This window comes from Neovison vison, chromosome 6 (assembly GCF_020171115.1).
Source record: "Neovison vison isolate M4711 chromosome 6, ASM_NN_V1, whole genome shotgun sequence".
NCBI classification, from domain to species: Eukaryota; Metazoa; Chordata; class Mammalia; order Carnivora; family Mustelidae; genus Neogale; species Neogale vison.
The window spans coordinates 11,163,091-11,184,518 of NC_058096.1; the positions used below are offsets into that span (position 1 = coordinate 11,163,091).

At 38.9% G+C, this 21,428-nt stretch overlaps 1 protein-coding gene across 5 annotated transcripts in view; it reads left to right on the forward strand.

Annotated features, from left to right (window-relative positions):
* The window catches only part of CRYZL1 (crystallin zeta like 1), a 41,772-nt gene that overhangs the window by 2,172 nt on the left and 18,172 nt on the right, over positions 1-21,428 (forward strand). For all 5 annotated transcript variants that reach the window (XM_044250994.1, XM_044250995.1, XM_044250996.1 and 2 more), the window contains exons 2-6: positions 7,631-7,702; positions 9,326-9,403; positions 12,721-12,793; positions 15,593-15,637; positions 17,733-17,801. In XM_044250994.1, coding sequence (XP_044106929.1) covers positions 7,637-7,702; positions 9,326-9,403; positions 12,721-12,793; positions 15,593-15,637; positions 17,733-17,801 — 331 coding nt within the window. In that variant the 5' untranslated portion in view covers positions 7,631-7,636. The remainder of the gene's footprint in view (positions 1-7,630; positions 7,703-9,325; positions 9,404-12,720; positions 12,794-15,592; positions 15,638-17,732; positions 17,802-21,428) is intronic.

Genomic DNA, 21,428 nt, shown 5'->3' on the forward strand with positions numbered 1-21,428 from the left:
TTCCCCAGTACTATATCCAGGCCAGTAATGTGTCTTGATTCATTTGTGTACCTCCCTGAAGAAAGAGGAATGAGAAAGCTTAGAAATTCTTAAATATTTCACTGTGCAGTCATAGGGTTTTTTTTATTTTGTTTGTGGTTGCATCTTTTTTTTTTTAATTATTCTTAAAAGTACTGCTTGCTTCTCTGAACTTTACATTGAATGTTTCAAAAACGACATTATGGTTTTTCTAGACCCACCAAACGGTACTATGCTGAGCTAAGGTGAGTTTTATGATTAGAAGAGAAAAATAGACATATCTACACATGCTAAAATATGATATTTTACAAAATATTTTTCCTGTTTTTACATATTGTAGGAAATACACATCTTCTGAATTATTTTCTCTTTATTGTGGATTTACTAGTAAATATTTGATCAAAATTAAAATTCCTTTTTTGCTTCTGAAGCAAGAAATGGTTTCTTAAAGGCCCTATAGTGGATGGGAAAAATAAATAAGCATTTACAAAGTACAGTCATTTTAGTTAAAAAATGATTGTTTACATCAATTGGGGAAGGGAGAGTGTGGTAGAGATTTAGAAAGGATTCCTCAATGGCTTATTTCCCTCATCACCATTTGCATTGTCCTCGTGTCCCATGATTAAGGTAGCATAAAGGAAAAGGGTCATAATCACATCATACCATTGCCATAATCAGAAGAGGCTATACCTGTAATATGGTCGTTGCTATCCCCATTCTCTTCAGCTGGTGCTTGAATCCTGTTTATGATGCCACTGTAAATGTTTATTCAGCCTCTGTTTAAATACTTCTAGTGATAGGAACCATGCAACTTCATGAATTTTCCAAAGATTGAAGTTAGATACTTAAAATGTGAACGTAGAAAGTTCTTGGGGCACCTCGGCAGCTCAGCTGGTTAAACATCCAACTCGATTCTGGCTCAGGTCATGATCTCTGATGGTCAGATCAAGCTGGGTGTCCAGATCTGTTAGACATAAAGCCTACTTGGGATTCACTCTCTCCCTCTCCCTCTGCCCTTCTCTCACCTACCAAAAAGCAAGTTCTTAAAACCCACGTTATTAGCTAGAAAAGCTTTTCAGGGGCTTAGCAAGGTGTGAGCCCTGTCACCGTGTTCTGTTGCCATCTTGTCAGGAGTTTTATGCAACTAGTGCAGTTGTATGCTGCAAACATCTGTGTACTATTGTTTACACAAAGTGTCCTTGGAGTACACGGATTCCTAGAGACTGTTGCCTGCGCAATGCAGAGATGTCCTCCAATTATTACAACCATGCATTTGCCTCTCTCTTTAAGAAGCAGAGGGAGCTGGGGTGCCTGTGACTCAATGGGTTAAGCCTTTGCCTTCAGCTCAGGTCATGTTCCCAGGGTCCTGGGGTTGAGCCCCACGTCGGGCTCTCCACCCCATGGGGAGCCTGTTCCACCCCCCCCCACCTACTTGTGATTTCTCTCTCTCTCTGTCAAATAAATAAATACAATCTTAAAAAAAGAAGAAGAAGCAGAGGGAGCTGGGGCACCTGGGTGACTCAGTGGGTTAAGCGTCTGCCTTGGCTCAGGTCATGATCCCAGGATCCTGGTATCGAGTCCCCCATCGGGCTCCCTACTCTGGAGGGAGTCTGCTTGTCCCTCTCCCTCTCACCGGCTCATGCTTTCTGTCTGTCTCTCTCTTCTCTCAAATAAGTAAATGAAATCTTTAAGGAAAAAAAAGAAAAGGCAGAGGGAGCTTACGAGGTTAGCACTACCATTCTCCACAACCTGCAACATAATGACATTTGAACCAATCCTCCAACTGGCTACTTTGATTATGCTAACCAGATTTTTAAACCAAGTAATTGAGCATGTGGTTTGCCATATTTATCCGATACGTTGGTATGTATGAAAATTCTCACAGATTAAGAACATTGTTAAAACTTAGTATTTTAAGTCACCTCGTCACTCTAACAGAAGAGTTACCCCCCTCACCGTGCAGCCGGCTAGTGTAATGCTCTGCACCAGTCCTGGCGTGATGATGAACACACAGGGCCACATTTTGTGTTGACTTCATGATTTTTCTGTAGCCTTCGGCTTGACAATATACCCTTGATTTCCTTAATAAGAAGGTGGCTTAGAAATATCATAGGGGCACCTGGGTGGCTCAGTGGGTTAAGCCTCTGCCTTCAGCTCAGGTCATGATCTCAGGGTCCTGGGATCGAGTCCCTCATCGGGCTCTCTGCTCAGCGGGGAGCCTGCTTCCCCCACCTCTCTCTCCGCCTGCCTCTCTTCCTGCTTGCGATCTCTGTCTGTCAAATAAATAAATAAAATCCTTTTTAAAAAATGTTATAACTGAATCCTGATGACAAATGGCCACAATATTGCAAAGTTGATATTGGGCAGTAATAGAAATGTGAGCATATAAGAGTTTAGGCTTCCAGGAATTAAGTTGTCCATAGGCGGATTGGATGAGGGGAGGAAATGAAGCCACTCAGCCGTGTGTGGCCATAGCTGAGGCGGACATTGCAGTGTTAGCACATCATTTGTGCTAACACCCATCAAACCCAAACATGAACAAGTGAGCCCGGACATCATAAAGGAAAAGGAGAGTTGAGTCAATAACTTGATACAGAGGAAGGAATTATGATAGCCTCTAAATTATCCTTGATGACAGAAGATGAGTACCAAAAAAATCTTGTCTTGGGAAAAGGTGACTCCCGTTTTTTTGTTTTGTTTTTTCTTTTTAATATTTTATTTATTGTGTACCTCGGGACTCAGTCAATAAAGCACCCAGGGTTCTGGGATCGAGTTCCATGTCAGACTTTCAGCTCAGTAAGGAGCCCGCTTCTCTCTTTACCCCTCTTCCTTGCTCATTCTCTCTCTCTCTTTAATAAAAATCTTAAAAAAAAAAAAAAAAAGGAAAAGAGGATTTTATTTATTTATAGAGGAAGAGAGAGTGTGTGGGGTGGAGCGGAGGGAGAGAGACAAGTAGACTCCACAGAGCACAGAGCCAGATGTGGGGCTCAGTCCCACGACCCTGGATAATGACCGGAGCTGAAATCAAGAGTTGGTTGCCTGAGCCACCCAAGTGCCCCAGGATGACTCCAGTTTTGTGTCTGTTGAATTTGAGCTAGATCTGATACTCTCAGAACACTTGTGGTCTGAAAGTGTAGATAAGGAATAGTCTGTAGTGGTTTTATTTACAATTATTAATACATGAGCTCTTGAGAGATTAAGTGTAGCAGAAGAGCAGATGGAGTTCACGTTGCTGTTTTAACGAAAAGGAAACCATTCAAAGTTTCTTCCCATTGGTTTTTTAGAAATCGCTTTAAGGGAGCGTAGGGTGGCTTAGTGGGTTGGGGCCTCTGCCTTTGGCTCAGATCATGATCTCAGGGTCCTGGAATCGAGCCCTGCATCAGGCTCTCTGCTCAGCAGGGAGCCTGCTTCCCGCTTTCTGCCTGCCTCTCTGCCTACTTGTGATCTCTCTCTCTCTGTCAAATAATTAAATAAAATCTTTAAAAAAAATCTGATGTTAAAATATAAAATCTATTCTTTTTATAGGGCATATTAGCCTACAGTTTTGGGGTCTTTTTTTTTTTTTAAGATTTTATTTATTTATTTGACAGACACATAGCGAGAGAAGGATCACAAGTAGGGGGAGGAGGAGAGAGAGAAGCAGGCTTCCCACCAACCAGGGAGCCCAATTCAGGGCTTGATCCCAGAACCCTGGGATCGTGATCTGAGCCAAAGGCAGACGCTTAATGATTGAGCCACCCAGGTGGCCCTAGCCTATGTTTTTAAACAGGTTTATTTTCATTTAAGAGTTTTATGTAACACTTGTCACAGAGTTTACAGTAGAATATATAATTTTGAAATTTTACGTGACATTCTTAGAAATGGCATGATAAGCATTATCATATTATATTTTAATTTATATTTTTATTTTATAAAATATTCAGCTGGATGACTCAGTTAAGTGTCTTGATCTCAGGGTTGTGGGATCAAGCCTGATGTTGCTGCTAAAGAGCTCTCTCTGCCCCTCTCCCCTTCTCTCCTACTGTGGGGGAAAAAAAAAAAGATAATCTGTTATTTTATTTTCTGTGTGCAAATATCTTTACATTCAATAAAAGTGATATTAAATAGTGGAGTAAGTGTTCCATTTAATCTAGACCAGTGCCTGAGAAACTATACTATCCATTCTACCATTTTCTTAGTGTTAAGAACTCAGTATTCCTTTTGGTGATCTTCAAAACAAGTAAATAACATGTCCTCAGTTTTCTTCTGGCCACTTTTCTGAAAACTTTTCTTTCTTCACTTTGTAACTTTGAGGATATTTTTGTTCCCACATGGTTTTTTATTAGACCAGCTAAACTACTTTTTTTCCTACTAAACCGGCCAATTTTTTTGGTTAAGATTTTATTTATTTAAAAAAAAAAAAAAGAGGGCGCCTGGGTGGCTCAGTGGGTTAAGCCACTGCCTTCGGCTCGGGTCATGATCTCAGGGTCCTGGGATCGAGTCCCACATTGGGCTCTCTGCTCAGCAGGGAGCCTGCTTCCTCCTCTCTCTCTGCCTGCCTCTCTGCCTGCTTGTGATCTCTCTCTGTCAAATAAATAAATAAAATCTTTAAAAAAAAAAAAGATTTTATTTATTTATACGACAGAGAGAGACACAGTGAGAGAGGGAACACAAGCATCAGGAGAGGGAGAGGGAGAAGCAGGCTTCCCGCTGAGCAGGGAGCCCAATGCAAGTCTTGATCCCAAGACCCCAGGATCATGACCTGAGCCAAAGGCAGAGGCTTAACCCACTGAGCCACCCAGGCACCCTAAGCAGGCCAGTTTTAATTTAGAGGAACCATTTAGGACAATCTGACTAAAAATATTGACATTATCATGTATATAGTATTATCATCTATTATTATGTATATAGTATACATTATATAGTATATAGTATAGTGTATATAGTATATGTCATCATATATATAGTATTTGCCTATGGGGACCAGGGGACCCTGGGGATACAAACAAGCACTTATCTTCCAGAGTCTTTGAAATTGGGGTATATGCAGGAAGATGCCCTTGTGACCACTGATTTGGGAAACGTGCAAAACATGCCATATGTTTTAAGATGCGTTGCTCAGGGGCACCTGGTTGGCTCAGTCAAAGGAACCTGCAACTCTTGACCTCTAGCTTGTGAGTTCAAGCCCCACGTTCAGCATAGAGGTTACTAAAATACGTAAATAATCTTCAAAGAAAAAAAAAAATGAGATAGGCAGAGAAGACGGTGGCTTCCAGAATTACAACAGGAGCTGCTTGGAAATCAAGGTATTGAGTATTGACGCAATTGTTTCATCTCTCAAAAAGGAACTACTAATAGCTCCAGACTGAGTAGGAGCAGTGATTTCTTTATTGAATAATCATAGAAATTGACTCTTCCAAGCAGTAGCAGGGAAAACCTGCTAGTTAGTAAGTGAATAAAGCATGGTTTTGTTTGTTGGTATGTAATGAAATCTGGAAGCATGGAACAGATAGGGTAGATTGAGTTTCGCTGGGGGTGATTTCAGAGAAGGAGTAAGACTTGGGTTGTGTTCACTTGGCAGAATCTGTAGAGTAAGTTTGGCACAATCTCAAGAGAAAAAGCACTGCCTGAAAGTCCTGAGACAGGGCTGACCCGGTGTTGGGATGACCAGATGGCGTGAGGTCACACGGACTAGCTCAGAAAGAGAATGTGTGTTAGAAAAACAGGGGAGTAAAGTAGATCAGAGACAGTGAGTATTCATTTTAGACAGCCTTGTAAGTCAGGCAGAAGAGGTTGGATTTAAGGTTGTGGGGATGGGGCCTCTAGGTGGCTCAGTCAGTTAAGTCTCTGCCTTCAGCTCAGGTCATGATCCCGGGGTCCTGGGATGGAGCCTTGCATCCGGTCTGCTTCTCCCTCTGCTCCTTACCCTGCTTGTGGCTGCTCTCAAATAAATAAAGAAAATGTCTAAAAATAAAAATAAATAAAGTTGTAGGGAGGGGTGACTGCCTGACTCAAATTGGTAGAGCTGCAACTTTTAATCTCAATGTTTTAAGTTCAAGCCCCACATTGGTTTTGGAGATTACTTAGAACTATTAAAAAAAAAAATCCATGTATAAGTGGCCCTGTGCCCGTCAAACTTGTATTGTTCATGAGTCAACTATATTTTGATTTTTTTTTTTTTTTTAGATTTTATTTATTTATTTGTCAGAGAGAGAGACAGTGAGCCCAGGCAGACAGAGTGGCAGCAGAGTCAGAGGGAGAAGCATGCTCCCCGCAGAGCAAGGAGCCCGATGTGGGACTCGATCCCAGGACGCTGGGATCATGACCTGAGTCGAAGGCAGCTGCTCAACCAACTGAGCCACCCAGGCATCCCTATATTTTGAAAATTAAACAATTGTGGAATTCTTAGAGATGCTTCAAGAAGTTCACAAAATACAGGCTTAATACTTCCATTAAATGGTTTATAAACTGATACAGAAGAATTAGGGGTATGACTTTAGTGAGTGTATTGACTGTTTACTTTTTCTTTTTAATGGTCTTTTTTAAGATTTGAAAGCCCTGGGTTGCCTGGGTGGCTCAGTCTGGTAAGCATCGGACGCTTGATACCCGTTGAGGTACTGATCTTAAGGTCTTGATTCTCAGGGTCCTGAGGTCCAGTCATGTAGGGCTTTACTCTTAACGGGGTATCTGCTTGAGATCCTCTCCCTCTGCCACTGCCACCCCCGCACCGTGTGTGTGCATGTCCCTAAGTGCTTGCTCTCTCACACTCTCTTCCAAATATACATACATATATATATATATATATATATATATATATTTATTTCTAGGGTTTTATTTATTTATTTGACACAGAGAACGAGATCACAAGTAGGCAGAGAGGCAGGCAGAGAGAGGGGGAAAGCAGGCTCCCTGCTGGGCAGAGAGCCAGATGGAGGGCTCGATCCCAGGACCCTGAGATCATGACCTAAGCTGAAAGCAGAGTCTTAACCCACTGAGCTACCCAGGAGCCCCAATAAATCCTTTTTTGAAAACCACTGAATTGTTCACTTCATATATTTATTTATTTATTTTTAAAGATTCTACCCATTTATTTGACAGAGAGAGACAGTGAGAGAGGGAATACAAGCAGGGGAAACAGCAGAGGGAGAAGCAGGCCTCCCGCAGAGCAGGGAGCCTCATGTGGGGCTTGATCCCGGAATACCGGGATCATGACCTGAGCCGGAGGCAGACACCCAACCACTGAACCACCCACGAACCCCTAAAGAAATCTTTTTAAGGCGGGGGGACTTGAAAGCCCTCTAAATGCCACCTTTGGTAATTAAAATTGGTAATCTGTGGCTCTGGTAAAAAAATGTTAAGTACATCTAATAATTTTTATTGACTAGCAAAGTGAAATTCACCTTGGTGTGAAAGGTTGAACTAAGCCCATTCTTGGTAAAACATGTACTCAGAGAGTGTTGCATATTCTCTTGTTTGACCACTTTCAAGACTTATCTGAATTTTTGGTTTGAAAGCTACATTTAGAAATACATTTTATCCTTTAGCAGTATTATCTTTCAATTTTTGCTTTTATTTGGTCTGGGAGAACATTTTATTTCATGTTTTTATATATATACATATGAATCTTTTTTAGGTGACTATGAAAGGCTTGTATTTTCAAAAGAGTTCTACAAATGAAGAAATAACATTTGTATTTCAAGAAAGGGTAAGAAAAATGATTTAATTATTAAATGAAAAAGGTAGTTTATTTTCTCTATGTAATAGAACCAATTTTAAATGACCTGTTATAAGTTATTTTGAGTGGAACTGAGTAAAGATTACTTAAATGAAACTTACAAACTTTTTTAATCTTATGTGAAATTGGTGCTCCGTATTATAATATAACTATATTTTTGGAAGAGTTGCTTCAAAAGAGTTTTTATTTCCTCAAGGTGGTGGTATAAAACAAATTAGGAAAACAGAATAATTGCAGAATTAACCCAACCTATTCAGAATACCACAATAGAGTGAGTACTCAGATTGTAGCCATATTTCAGAAAATATTTCTCCCATGTCTGAAATGAAAGAGGTCGAAGAGCATTGTTTTCCATACCAAATTCTGAGCTTTGCAAAATTACCTCATTCACTAAACTCTTAACTGTTACTCACTCTTGCACACTCTCAGAACATGTAAGAGAATTTGCATATACTGGTGATTGTTTGAAAGGTCTGTGGCAAGCCAAAATCATTCCACTGTCAACTTAGGGCCCAAAACTAAGTGCTGTGTTTATTTCATGATAGTAATAAGAATTTCTGGATCGTGAATACAATCCAGTTTTTTTGTTATCTTTTACTAACTCCAAAATTAGTCAGTTAGGAGTCAAAATCTCAGACAGCTTGTCTTCTACCACTGAGTCAGGATCAAGGTCTCAGAGGTTTATTTGGCGCTCGGGAAGAATCATACACAGGTTCATACCGTCATCCATAAAATCCACACATTAATCAATAATATTGAATATCTTCATAATATCATCAGATACTATCAAATCTGAAACTTAAAAAGAGATATTCCCAGAGTATTGTATTCAAGCCAAATAAAACCGTGATCTCTTTTGTAGGGGGGCCTACAAAAGTAACTATTCGTACCCAGCTTTTGATCTCATTTTTGGCCATATCAGGAGCTGAGGGGAATATTTGAATGATTATTACCAGCATAGGGGTATTTGGCAGAAAGGATACTATATTTCATAAATCATACAGGCGGGTGACTTTGAATCCCTGAGTTGTGAATGATACTTTGCCTTTGAAGATATATCTGGCTGTGGAATAGTGGGGTAATTAAGATTCGTTAGGTTTCTGTTTTGACCCCAAAATCCCATGGGGCATGCTGAAATGTCTAAGACAGATGTTAAATAAGAGATACACAGCTAACACCACACAATTTCATTTATAGCATTAGGAAAATTCCAAAATCAGTGAAGGCTATGTGTCATGCGTGTTAGGATATCCCTGTATCTGTGAAGATTTGATGCTTTGAGATTATTTAGATTGAAATAAAGTACAGTATTTGTTGCTCTCCTTTTTACCCTAAAAATGTATTGCCTCTACATAGATCCACAGTTGGTATCTATACATTTTTAAAATAACTATGGCTTTTTAAACATTTCACCGCAAAATTCCCCTTCTTTTTTTTTTTTTTTTTATTATCATATACTATGGGATAATTACTTGTGGCTTTTTCAGTTAAGTTGGCTGTAGGATTTGGGGTCTGTTTAGTTTTGTTCAGTTAGCATGACAGTTTTCACAACAGAAAGGCATGTTCTCAAAGAAATGTGTTATTTGGTTCTAGGAAAATGTTCCTGTTGTAGAGGATAACTATGTGAAACTTCAAGTTAAAGCTTGTGCTCTGAGCCAGATAAATACGAAGGTATGATGCTTTTATTCTTTTTTTTTTTGATATTTTATTTATTTATTTGACAGAGAGAGATCACAGTAGACAGAGAGGCAGGCAGAGAGAGAGAGGGAAGCAGGCTCCCTGCTGAGCAGAGAGCCCGATGTGGGACTCGATCCCAGGACCCCGAGATCATGACCTGAGCCGAAGGCAGCAGCTTAACCCACTGAGCCACCCAGGTGCCCCTGATGCTTTTATTCTGACCAAAAGTCAAATGAGAGTTTCCTGGCATATTTGGTATACAAATATATAATGATAACTGACTTCTGAGTGCCAAAAAATTAACATCCTTAGAAGACTAAAAGAGCTAGGGGAAAAAGGTAATGTCAGCTTGTTTGTTTCTGTATTAAATTATTATTTAGGGTCCCTGGGTGGTTCAGTTGTTGTGTCTGCCTTTGGCTCAGGTCATGATCCCAGAGTCCTGGGATCGAGCCCCACATGGGGCTTCCTGCTCAGCGGGAAGCTTGCTTCTCCCTTTCCCATTCCCGCTTCTTGTATTCCCTCTCTCACTATGTCTCTCTGTGTCAAATAAAGAAAACAGCTTAAAAATTAATTAATTAATTAATTAAAAATAAATTATTATCTAAAGGAAGTCAGACAGTTTATATTATTATATGAAAATATTTTATAAACTCCTTTACATTGTGAAAATTTACAATTACGCAGGCTTGTTAAGGAAGAAGTTACTTTTTTTTTTTAAAGGCTTTATTTATTTATATGAGAGAGAGAGAGCACAAGCAGGGATGGGGTAGAAGGAGAGGGAGAAGCAGACTCCCTACAGAACAGGGAGCCCGACATGGGGCTCGATCCCAGGACCCTGGGATCATGACCTGAACCAAAGGCAGACACTTAACTGACTGAGCCACCCAGGCACCCCAAGGAAGAAATTACTTTTATAAATAGCAAAAGTAAACCTAGAAATCTAATCAATGATTTATTCACTATTCTGTAGATATTTCTAGTTAATGTGTTTAGAAAGGGTTCATATTCATATACTTCTCGTCATTTCTCTTGCTCATACTTAACACATCCCCAGCCTCATACCGCCCCACAGTAATCGTCCATCATTTACAGGAAGTACAGGAAGAGTCTTCAGATAGTAAATAAAGTGCGGTTCAATGTGCCATGATAAATAAAGCAGGTCCATTTACTCAGTTTTGTAAAGATTAATACTGTAGCTCTACTGGACCCCTAACTTACTGGGTTATAATGCCATCATAATTTCTAGGAATCTAAAAGGCTTCTGCGATAGTCACATTTAGCAGAATTACTGAACAAGGTCATAGATTTCCACTGGACAACAGGAGCATGACTTGAGAAGTGAATTAGTCAGATGCCTTGAAATCCTTTCACCGTAAGTGCTAGTACTCCCTACTCCTTGTCTGCCAAGTTCTACGTTCAGACCATCCAAGGTATTCTATGAAAAATTCATTGAAATCCCTAGTCTCAGAAAATTCTCTCCATGTCTAACAGAAAGAAATAGTAAATTAGAGTAAAATTAATTTAATGGAATATTGCCCAACTCTGAAACACAGTGTTCATAAAAACTGTGTAGTAATGTAAGAAAATTCTTGTGGTAGATGAAGGGCACAGGATGCAATTGTTTTCTTTTGTTTTTTTAAGAGTGTATTTATTTGACAGCAGGAGAGCACAAGCAGGGGGAGGGGCAGACGGAGAGGGGAAGCAGGCTCTATCCAGGACCCTGAGATATAACCACAGGATACAGTCGTGATATGATTAAAGCTCTGTAAAAGTCTGCATGGAAGAAATATTGTAGAACACCCCATATTTCTATAAGCATGTCATAAGAACATCTTAGGAAAAGCATAAAGTTCCACATTGAAAAAGAGACTTTTCTGGCCATCAGGTATATATAGGTGATCAGAAAATTTTAAAATAAAGGAAATATACAAAAGAATTATTTCAGTTTATTCTTTTTGTGGTTCCTACAATCTTATACCTTTAAATATGCCTAGCATCGGGTGCCTAGGTGGCTCAGTGGGTTAAGCCACTGCCTTCGGCTCAGGTCATGATCTCAGGGTCCTGGGATCGAGTCCTGCATCGGGCTCTCTGCTCAGCAGGGAGCCTGTTCCCTCTCTCTCTCTCTGCCTGCATCTCCATCTACTTGTGATTTCTCTCTGTCAAATAAATAAATAAAATCTTTAAAAAAAAAAAATATGCCTAGCATCTTTAGTATCATTATAAAAGTATATGTGGCAGGAACTTAAACTATAGGTTTATGTACAGTCTGCCACTTTAAAAGTCAAGTACCTAATTGGTTCAGAATCCAATAAAATAATTTTTTGAAAAATATTTTTTTAAAAATTAAAAAATAGTTTATCCTTTTAAAAAATAATTAATCCTTGGGGCTCCTGGGCTGCACAGTTGACAGGTGTCCGACTCTTGGTTTCAGCTCAGGTTGTGATCTCAGGGTCATGAGATCGAGCCCCATGTTGGGCTCCACGCTGGGCAGGGAGTCTGCTTGAGATTCTCTCCCTCACTCTCTGCCCCTCTCTCTCATACTCTCTCCCTAAAAAAAGGAAATAAATAAATCTTTAAAAAATTATTATCTACCCTTTTAAAAAAGAAATTCCAGTCTGAAATTGTATGGCAGTTTCCCTTATGTTATCTCCATCACTTTTTCCTGCCTACCCCTTACCTAAGACTTGTGAGAAAGATGTGGAAATGGAGAACCTTTTCTTCTCTTTGGCTACATCCCCTTTATTCAACAGTGTCCTCTCCAGAGGACCAGAATGAAGTGACTGGTAAAAAGTACTTCGTCAGGAGCGCCTGGGTGGCTCAGTGGATTAAAGCCTCTGCTTTCGGCTCAGGTCGTGATCCCAGGGTCCTGGAGTCGAGCCCCCCCTTGGGCTCTCTGCTCAGCAGGGAGCCTGCTTCCTCCTCTCTCTCTGCCTGCCTCTCTGCCTACTTGTGATCTCTGTCTGTCAAATAAATAAATAAAATCTTAAAAAAAAAAGTACTTCTTCAACCAAGAAGAGTTTTGACTATTACTTCCCTTCATACCTGGCAAGTAAAAATGCTAAACATAGGATGTTAATGACAATTTGAATAATAATACCCATTTGTAAATTCTACAGATCAACTAATTACTCTGCAAACTCTTGGTTTCCTACTATAGAAACTTACTTTGTGAAGTTACTTGCTTTGTCTTAACTCCAAAAATTAAATCATACTTGCATTTTTCTATGGTCTGATTTTTGCTCTTGCTTTCCTTATGTATGAGAAGGGGCCAGGAGTTATTCTAACAGTAAACAGTCTTTGTCATGATTTAGCTTCTGGCAGAAATGAAGATGGAGAAAGATTTCTTTCCTGTTGGGAGAGAAATTGCTGGAATTGTGTTAGACGGTAAGTTTATTATAGATGTAAATATCTGCACTTGTTTTCTAAGATGAAAGAATTAAATGGGAGCTAATTGATTTACCAGTACATAAAATTATATACACGTCCTCAAATGTGAAATTTAATTATACAGAAATGTTTCTCTCTTTTAATTAAGAAGAAAAGTGGAACTTAATTGGTATTTTAAAAATTTTTATTTATGTATTTTATAATTAAAAAATCTTTAATTAGAGTTTAGTAAATATTTGGGGATTATATGTTTAAATCCATGAGTAATCGTATTCAGTGAAATAACCAATGTTATTCTTTTTATAATGTTTACAAACCATAAATTACTTGTGTAGGTTGGCTTTGGGCCAAAATTTATAATAATAGTAACTACATTCATATTCAATTTTTCAAGTCTGCCTAAAATTGAGCATTTAAAAGCAGACTGCTCATGCAAAAATGGGTTCTAGAGAGAAATAAGCAGTAAGATTTTATAGTTGCCTTAAATCAAAAAAGATTTTTTAAGTTTTATTTGGTAAATAAAGATAATAAGCATAAATAGTTAAAATAATTTTGTTTCTAAATACACCTACACTTCACGTTCATTGCTTATAAGCAGTTCATGATAAGTCAGTATATGTTTGCTCTTTCTGCAGATGTGAATGAATGAGAACGTAATGTGGATTGAACCGAGTTTTACCTATGATTTTAATCTGTAATATATTTGACTCTTCCTTATTGTTTTCTTCAGATACAGCTAAATTATAATTTTATTTCCTCTTTCTTCTGCTCAGACTGTAGGAAAATAAAAAGAATTCTGATAGCCGGAACACCATCATTGTCATACCATTTAATTCATTCATTCATTTATTTACACCACATTTTATGAGCATTTGCTAAGTGCCTGGAATATTAAATGAGACCAAGTCCCTGCCCTCAAAAGAATTTACTCTCTGGGGGAAAGACAGATACATCCACATGAGCAGATAATTATGAGAGCTCAGAAGAGAGCTGGCCAGCCCAGCCAAAAGAAACAGGAAAGGCTTCTTGGGTACAGTAACCAGACACGAAGGAGGAGAATCAGACTCCGCACACAGGTTAACATGAACAAAGACCAAGCAAGTAATAACGTGATGTATTACAAGAATTACAAAGTTGGTGTTGCCAGAGCAAAAGCAAAATTCTGGGAAGGAGTCAAGATACTTGGCAGCAGAGAAAGTTTTTTGTCGAGAAAATTCTCTTCAAAAATAGCAGAATGAAAGATAACAAAATATTTTAATGATATAAACAGGGATTCTTTACCTTCAAAATATGAGGCAGGAGGGTAGACAAGGGCCAGAGCCATCATGAGCCTCATACATCAGATTGGGTTTTAGGAAGATTATTGGTGTGGCCATATGAAGGGTACTTTTAAGGCTGTAGGCAAGAGGACTGGTCAGGTCGTAGACTAACAGGCAAGAGATGACAAAGTCCATAACCTAGATAGGGATGGCAGAGGTGTTGGAGAAATATTGAGGAAGTAGAGTCAGCAGGACTGAATAATTAACTAAAACAGGATAATAAAAGCAGGTTAAGGTATGAATCTGGTTAAGTATGAATTGATGCCAGTAATAGAGAAGGGAAGGGGATCTGATTTGGAGGAAGATGGTGAGTTTAGATTTATACTTGTTGAGTTCAAGGTCCATGAGTGACATCTCACTGGAGAGGTCTGCTAAGCAGTTGATTGAGTTTAAGCTCAAAGGTAGAGAGTTCATGCTAGAAATGTGTATATTTGAGAGTTGTCTGCATGTCATTTGTGTTGAAATCAGAGTTGATGAGCTCACTCAGGGAGAGAGGAGAAATGGAGGAGGCCAGTCTTTGGGGGACAGCTGAAAGGAGTGTGAAGGAAGCCAGTGGAAAAGGATCAAAGTGATCCCAGGAAGACAGGAATCAGTAGCTGAAGGGAAGGGGAAGAACATAATATATCAGAATCCAGGAATGCTGGGGAACGATGACACAGGAGGATCCAAAGAAAGCAAACTGAAAAGAGGGTTCAAAAGCAGGAATATCAAACTTAGAGTTGCTTGTGGAGTACCAAGAGATGAACTCTGGAACCATCCTGGCCATAGCCAGCCACAGAGGCCACTTCCAGATTCCTGGCTTCCATATTCCTTCATCCCGTTCCCTTAGTTCCATTGTCTGTTACGTAGGAATAATAAAACCTACATCGTGGGTTACATGTGATGGAGATCAAATGTGCTACTGCAAGTAGGCAGTTAACAATGTTTGGGTTTTTTCTTCCTTCTTGTTCCTATTTGAACAAAAATATTCTAAAGAATTGGCTGTTGGTAGAGGCTCTTTCTCTATGTGTGCAGAGAAAATGTAACCAAGAAATTGCTTGACACCAGTCTGAATATATTTCTGTAATCCCCCAATCAGAGTAATTCAGTGCATGACTCTTAGCAGAAACTGCCATTGTATGTCTAAGGTTGTGTACCTAAAATAATGATGGGCTCGCCACGGGAGAGGTGGAAAGTGGTATAATCATCATAAGAGTTGCAGAGTGGATTCTTTTCCTTTATTCCTTCATCCTTAGCTAAACAGACATCCTTCTCTGTGGTGTCAGCAGCCACATGGCCCAGATTTTGTGGAGCATTGTGTGCAGAATCCAGATTTGAGGTGCCTTTACTATTGACCATCAGAATGTTCTAGAAGTTCTTGGCCTTTTCTCTGAGTTAGTGAATTTTTTATAAACCCATGGATTTATTTTAATAGTTTAGGAAGGGTGGTATTTAATGACCTCACAATACAAATTGTTAATTTTCTCCCCTCTTTAAGTTGGAAGCAAGGTGTCGTTCTTTCAACCAGATGATGAAGTCGTCGGTGAGTTACGATTTATAATCCTGTTGCAAGTCCTCTGTTTTACTGTCCTCTCTTCTTTTTCTAAGACAACTATTAGTGTTTATTGTGTTGTGTGCTTTGTATAGAAGGATACACATATCCTCATATTTTTTTTGTTTTTGTTTTTGTTTTTTTAAAGATTTTATTTATTTATTTGTCAGAGAGAGAGGGAGAGAGAGCGAGCACAGGCAGACAGAGAGGCAGGCAGAGGCAGAGGGAGAAGCAGGCTCCCTGCCGAGCAAGGAGCCCGATGTGGGACTCGATCCCAGGACGCTGGGATCATGACCTGAGCCGAAGGCAGCTGCTCAACCAACTGAGCCACCCAGGCGTCCCATATCCTCATGTTTTTTTGTTTTTTTGTTTTTTTTTTTAAAGATTTTATTTATTTATTTGACAGAGAAAGATTACAAGTAGGCAGAGAGGCAGGCAGAGAGAGAAGGAGAAGGAAGCAGGCTCCCTGCTGAGCAGAGAGCCCAACGCGGGACTTGATCCCAGGACCCTGAGATCATGACCCGAGCCGAAGGCAGCGGCTTAACCCACTGAGCCACCCAGGCGCCCCATATCCTCATGTTTTAATTTGCTCATAAATACCCACTGATGAAGAAAATTGGGAGTTTAATCTCAATAGCAGAATATTTAAGACTTTCTACTATCTGAATACTGAACAATACTATAGATGGAAAGATGACCGTAGTTGTTACCATGGTTGGTGCAGCCCTTTCCTGACAAGACCCCAGTCTCTGACTAGACCGCAGATTCTGGAAAACACAGTGGCAGGTCACCTGCTTGAAGACCACTGACTGACTCGGCTGTGTGGCAGTTTCGCTCTCCATATGAAGCTTGTGTATCCCAGAGCTGCTCCCCTGCTACTCTCATAAAACCAAAAATTCAGGGGCGTCTGGGTGGCTCAGTGGGTTAAGCCTCTGCCTTTGGCTCAGGTCATGATCTCAGGGTCCTGGGATCTAGACCCACATCGGGCTTTCTGCTCAGCGGGGAGCCTGCTTCCCCCGGCTCCTGCCTGCCTCTCTGCCTACTTGTGATCTCTGTCTGTCAAATAAATAAAATATTTAAAAAAAAAAAAAAAAGTTCACTGGAAACCCTTAGTTTATTTGTTATTTTAAAAATCCACCGTGAATACTATTCTGCAAATACATGTATTTATACTATTACATCCTAAGCAGTCACACAAACATAAAATATGACCTTAGTTATTGTCTTGAAAATTACCATTTCTGTATGGAAAATATTGATAGAAAGATACTCAAACTTAAAAAATATTTAACTTGATGGTATGCTTGAAGTTGTTAAGAACAGATTTATAATAGGTTTTCACAAGCTTTTTGTGTATTGCCTTTGACTCGTGTATTTTTTTTTTTTTTTTGGAGAGTTTATTATTTCTTTCTTAAACATTTTTATTCATCCAAGAAGTCAGTAACACTGTGTTACTCAAGACCAAAAATAAAATCAGACTGGCATGAGGAAAATGGGATTTTACCGGAAGCATCTTATAGAACCATACTGTGGGAGGTAGCTGTGCATCAGAGACACTTTTATTTTATTTTACTTTTAAGATTTTTATATATTTATTTGTCAAAGAGAGAGCACAAGAAGGGGGAGCAGCAGGCAGAGGGAGAAGCAGGCTCCCCGCTGAACAGGGAGCCCCATGTGGGACTCAATCCCAAGACCCTGGAATCATGACCTGAGCTAAAGGCAGATGCTTAACTGACTGAGCCACCCAAGCGTCCCGCATCAGGGACAATTTTAACGAGGAATCCAGGTGCCCCAAAGACTCTGACTTGGCTCTGTACATCGGATGCCATGTTGACCAGCACTCAGAGGTGACAGAAGAGGGAGAAAAAGAAAGAAAGATAGTATAGGCGATACAGCGTTCATGACATAATGAACAGTCCACTTCCCTTCCATACTTTTGAAGGCTCTCCCTTCCCCACACTAGTTATTACTAGAATCTTCCTAAAAACTCCAGTGAACAAAATGTAGACTAATACTTAGTAGCATCTCATTAGGAATGAATTCATTATGGGATTGTTTCCCTTAAGTTTCTCCTGTTAATTTCCAGGAATTCTGCCCCTGGATTCTGAAGACCCTGGACTTTGTGAAGTTGTTAGAGTGCACGAGCATTACTTGGGTACGTGCCAGTCTTTTGCAGCTCATGTAAGTCTTGCATCAGTGATGTATGTGGTGTTTAGTAACATTGCAATGTTTTTGCATCTTCCTTGGTAATAAATAACTGGCTGGTCATGTGACTACTACTAGCTTATGTTTAGTAACCATAAAATTCATATTCAGAGCAAATAGCACATAGACCTTTAAGTTTCACTTATACTGCAGTGGTAAGAGGTTTGAAAAGTGGTTTCTTCCTTGGCTGTGAAATCATATCCCTGATCAGAATTTTTTTTTTTAATTGAAGGATGGTCGGCATACAATGATACATTCGTTTTAGGTAGATTTTTTTTTTTTTTTTTTTTTACTTTTTATTCTTGTTTATCAGTTGAAACTAAAAATATATAAAATCTAGATAGTATGTGTAGAGTCTGAGACAGGAAAGAATCAAGAACTCTTGTCTTTGGTGGTTTTTTTGTTTTTTGTTTTTTTTCTTAGATTATTGTCTTTGGTTTCTATTGCTAATATATTTTGACCAGTTGTTTAGTTTAACTGAAATAGTAATTTTTCCTATAGTAATTTTCTTCTTGAATATTTAAAATAAATATAAACACACATTCTTCAGGAAACCATAGGGAAAAGTTGTTGCATCTCCTTCGTAATCAGGGAAAGGCAAATTAAAACCACTTCAGGATACTGTTAAGCATCCACATGATTAACAAATTTTATAAAGTCTAACCATTCCAAATGTTGGCAAGGATGTGAAAAGCAATGGAACGTTTTATGCACCAGGAGTGTAAATTGATACAAATACTTTAGAAAAGGGGGCACCTGGTTGGCTCAGTCAGTACAGCATTTGACTCTTGATCTCAGGGTTGTAAGTTCGAGCCCCACTTTGGGTGTAGAGATTACTTAAAAATAAGTAAATTTTAGGGACGCCTGGGTGGCTCAGTCGGTTAAGCCACTGCCTTCGGCTCAGGTCATGATCCCAGGGTCCTGGGATCGAGTCCCAAATCGGGCTCCTTGCTCAAAAAGGAGCCTGCTTCTCTCTCTGCCTCTGCCTGCTTGTGCGTTCTCTCTCTCTCTCTCCCTCCCTGACAAATAAATAAAATCTTTAAAAAAAAAAAAAAAGTAAATTTTAAAAACTCTTAACAACAACGAAAAGAAGATAATTTAGCATTATCTAAATAATGGTCTAAATATTATGTCTAAATATTAGACCTAATAATTCTACTAATAGTTTTGTATCTCCCAGAAACTCGATGTGGACCAGTAGATAAGCCCAAGAGTTCCTAGTACCAAGGTTTAGAACAGTGGAATAAAAATGGAAACAGCCTGAATAGATGTTCTTCACCAGGAAAATGAACAACTAAAGATATTCCTAGATTGTAATTCAACTTGGCAGTGAAAATCAATAAACAACAGGCAGACATATGAAGATGGATGAATCTCATAAACTGTTGAGTAAAGAGAGCAAGTTGCAGGGACGCCTGGGTGGCTCAGTTGGTTAAGCAGCTGCCTTCGGCTCAGGTCATGATCCCAGCGTCCTGGGATCGAGTCCCGCATCGGGCTCCTTGCTCGGCAGGGAGCCTGCTTCTCCCTCTGCCTCTGCCTGCCATTCTGTCTGCCTGTGCTCGCTCTCTCTCCCTCTCTCTCTGACAAATAAATAAATAAAATCTTTAAAAAAAAAAGAGAGAGAGAGCAAGTTGCAGAAGAATACAGTACGATACCGCATATTTCTGTAAAGTTCAAGAACATAGAAAATTAAGCATGTCTTATTTAGGAAATAAACAGGGATGAAAAGTCAGGTGTAGCCTTACCTCTGTGGGCAGAAGAAGAGGATATGATCAGAGTGGATCCCTGGGACTGTGGTGGTGCTTCTAATAAGCTGTTTCTTATGCTGGGATTTACATTATTCATTTCTTTCTTCGCTTTTTTTTTTTTTTGTTCTTCATTTCTTATCAATAGGTCAGCATGTGCTCTTTTGTATTCTTGAACTATTTCATTACTATTTTCCCTGAGTTATTCGTTAAGTAGTATAATCCCTAATCAGACCTTGTGGTGACAGAAAGCCAAATTGGGTTCTGGATTATTAAAAATAGTTAATTTATACATTTGTGTCCATACAGTAATTTGAACTAGGCTAACAAATATGTGGCATTTCTAAAATTGCAGACTATAAATAGTCTATATTTAACTTAATGACTGTCTAATATTCCCAAATAATACTATGTTATTTTATTAAAATTTAATTTCAGAGGCATCTAGCTGGCTCGGTCGATAGAGTATACAACTCTTGATCTTGGGGTAATGAGTTCAAGCCCCATACTGGGGATACAGTTTACTTAAAATTAATTGCAGAAGGCATTTTTCTGGAAATCTGAGGCCCTTTATAGTAAACCTAGAAATGGAGCCAAGTATGTGTCTTCCTTTGAATAATAAACCTCACTTTCAAATACGGTGCTGTCAAAGTCTCTGATCCATAGCTGTTTTGATATTATACAATTTGAAAATTGAGGACCACAGCTGGCTTTTTTTTAATAGGTAACTATACTAATTTTGACCCCAGAATTTCCCTGAGCCTTATTTCACCGATTCTTTTGAGAACCTGGTAACTGTGGAATCAAATAAAACCTCTCGTTTGGATTCCCAGGCGTGAGTTTTGACCAATTTCCCTAAACTAAATTGTTACAGAAAGTTAACTCTTGAAAAGACAAACCAAAAAAGGCCCACTCTTTTTTTTTTCTTTCTTTTTTTTTTCAAGATTTGGCATGATTTATACACATTTCCATCATGTCTTTACCAGTTGTTTTTTAATAATAGCTTCATTGAGATGTAATTTACATACCACAAAATTCACCTTTGTAAACCATACAATTCAGTCATTTGTAGTATATTCACAAAGTTGATCAACCCTTATCACTAATTTTAGAGCATTTCATCACTCCAAGAGGGACCTCTATTCCCACCGGCAATTATTCTCCATTTTCCCTCCATAGCTTCTCAAAACCGTGAATATACTTTCTCTTTCTATTGATTTGCTTATTCTGGACATTTCATATACATTAATCTTGCAATATGTGGTCTTTTGTAATTGTCTTAATTCACGTAGGTCAAGTTACATTGTGTAACATCTATCTGTATTTCATTCCTTTCAGTGGTTGAGTAATACTCTGTCGTACGAGCATACACATTTTGTTTATCCGTTCATCTGTGATTAGAGATCAAGGTTGTTTCCACTTTTTTTGGCCGTTATGAATAATGCTGATCTGAACATTTGTGTACAAATTTTTGTGTGGATATATGTTTTTATTTCTCTTGGGTATAAATCTAGGAATAGAATTATTAAGCCTTGTAATAACTCTACATTTAACATTTTAAGAAACCAACAAACTGTTTTCAAAATGGCTCCAACATTTTACAGTTCAGCTAACAACGAATGAGGGTCCCAGTTGCTCCTCATCCTCACTGCCACTTGTTATTTTCTACCTTTTTAATTTTAAGCATCCTAGAAGTGATAACCTTTTGTGGTTTTGATTTTTATTTCCCTAATGACTAATGATGAAAAATTTTCATACTCACTGGACATTTGTATATCTTCTTTGGAGAAATGTCTGTTCAGATCCTGTGCCCAGTTTTTAAATTGGGTTTT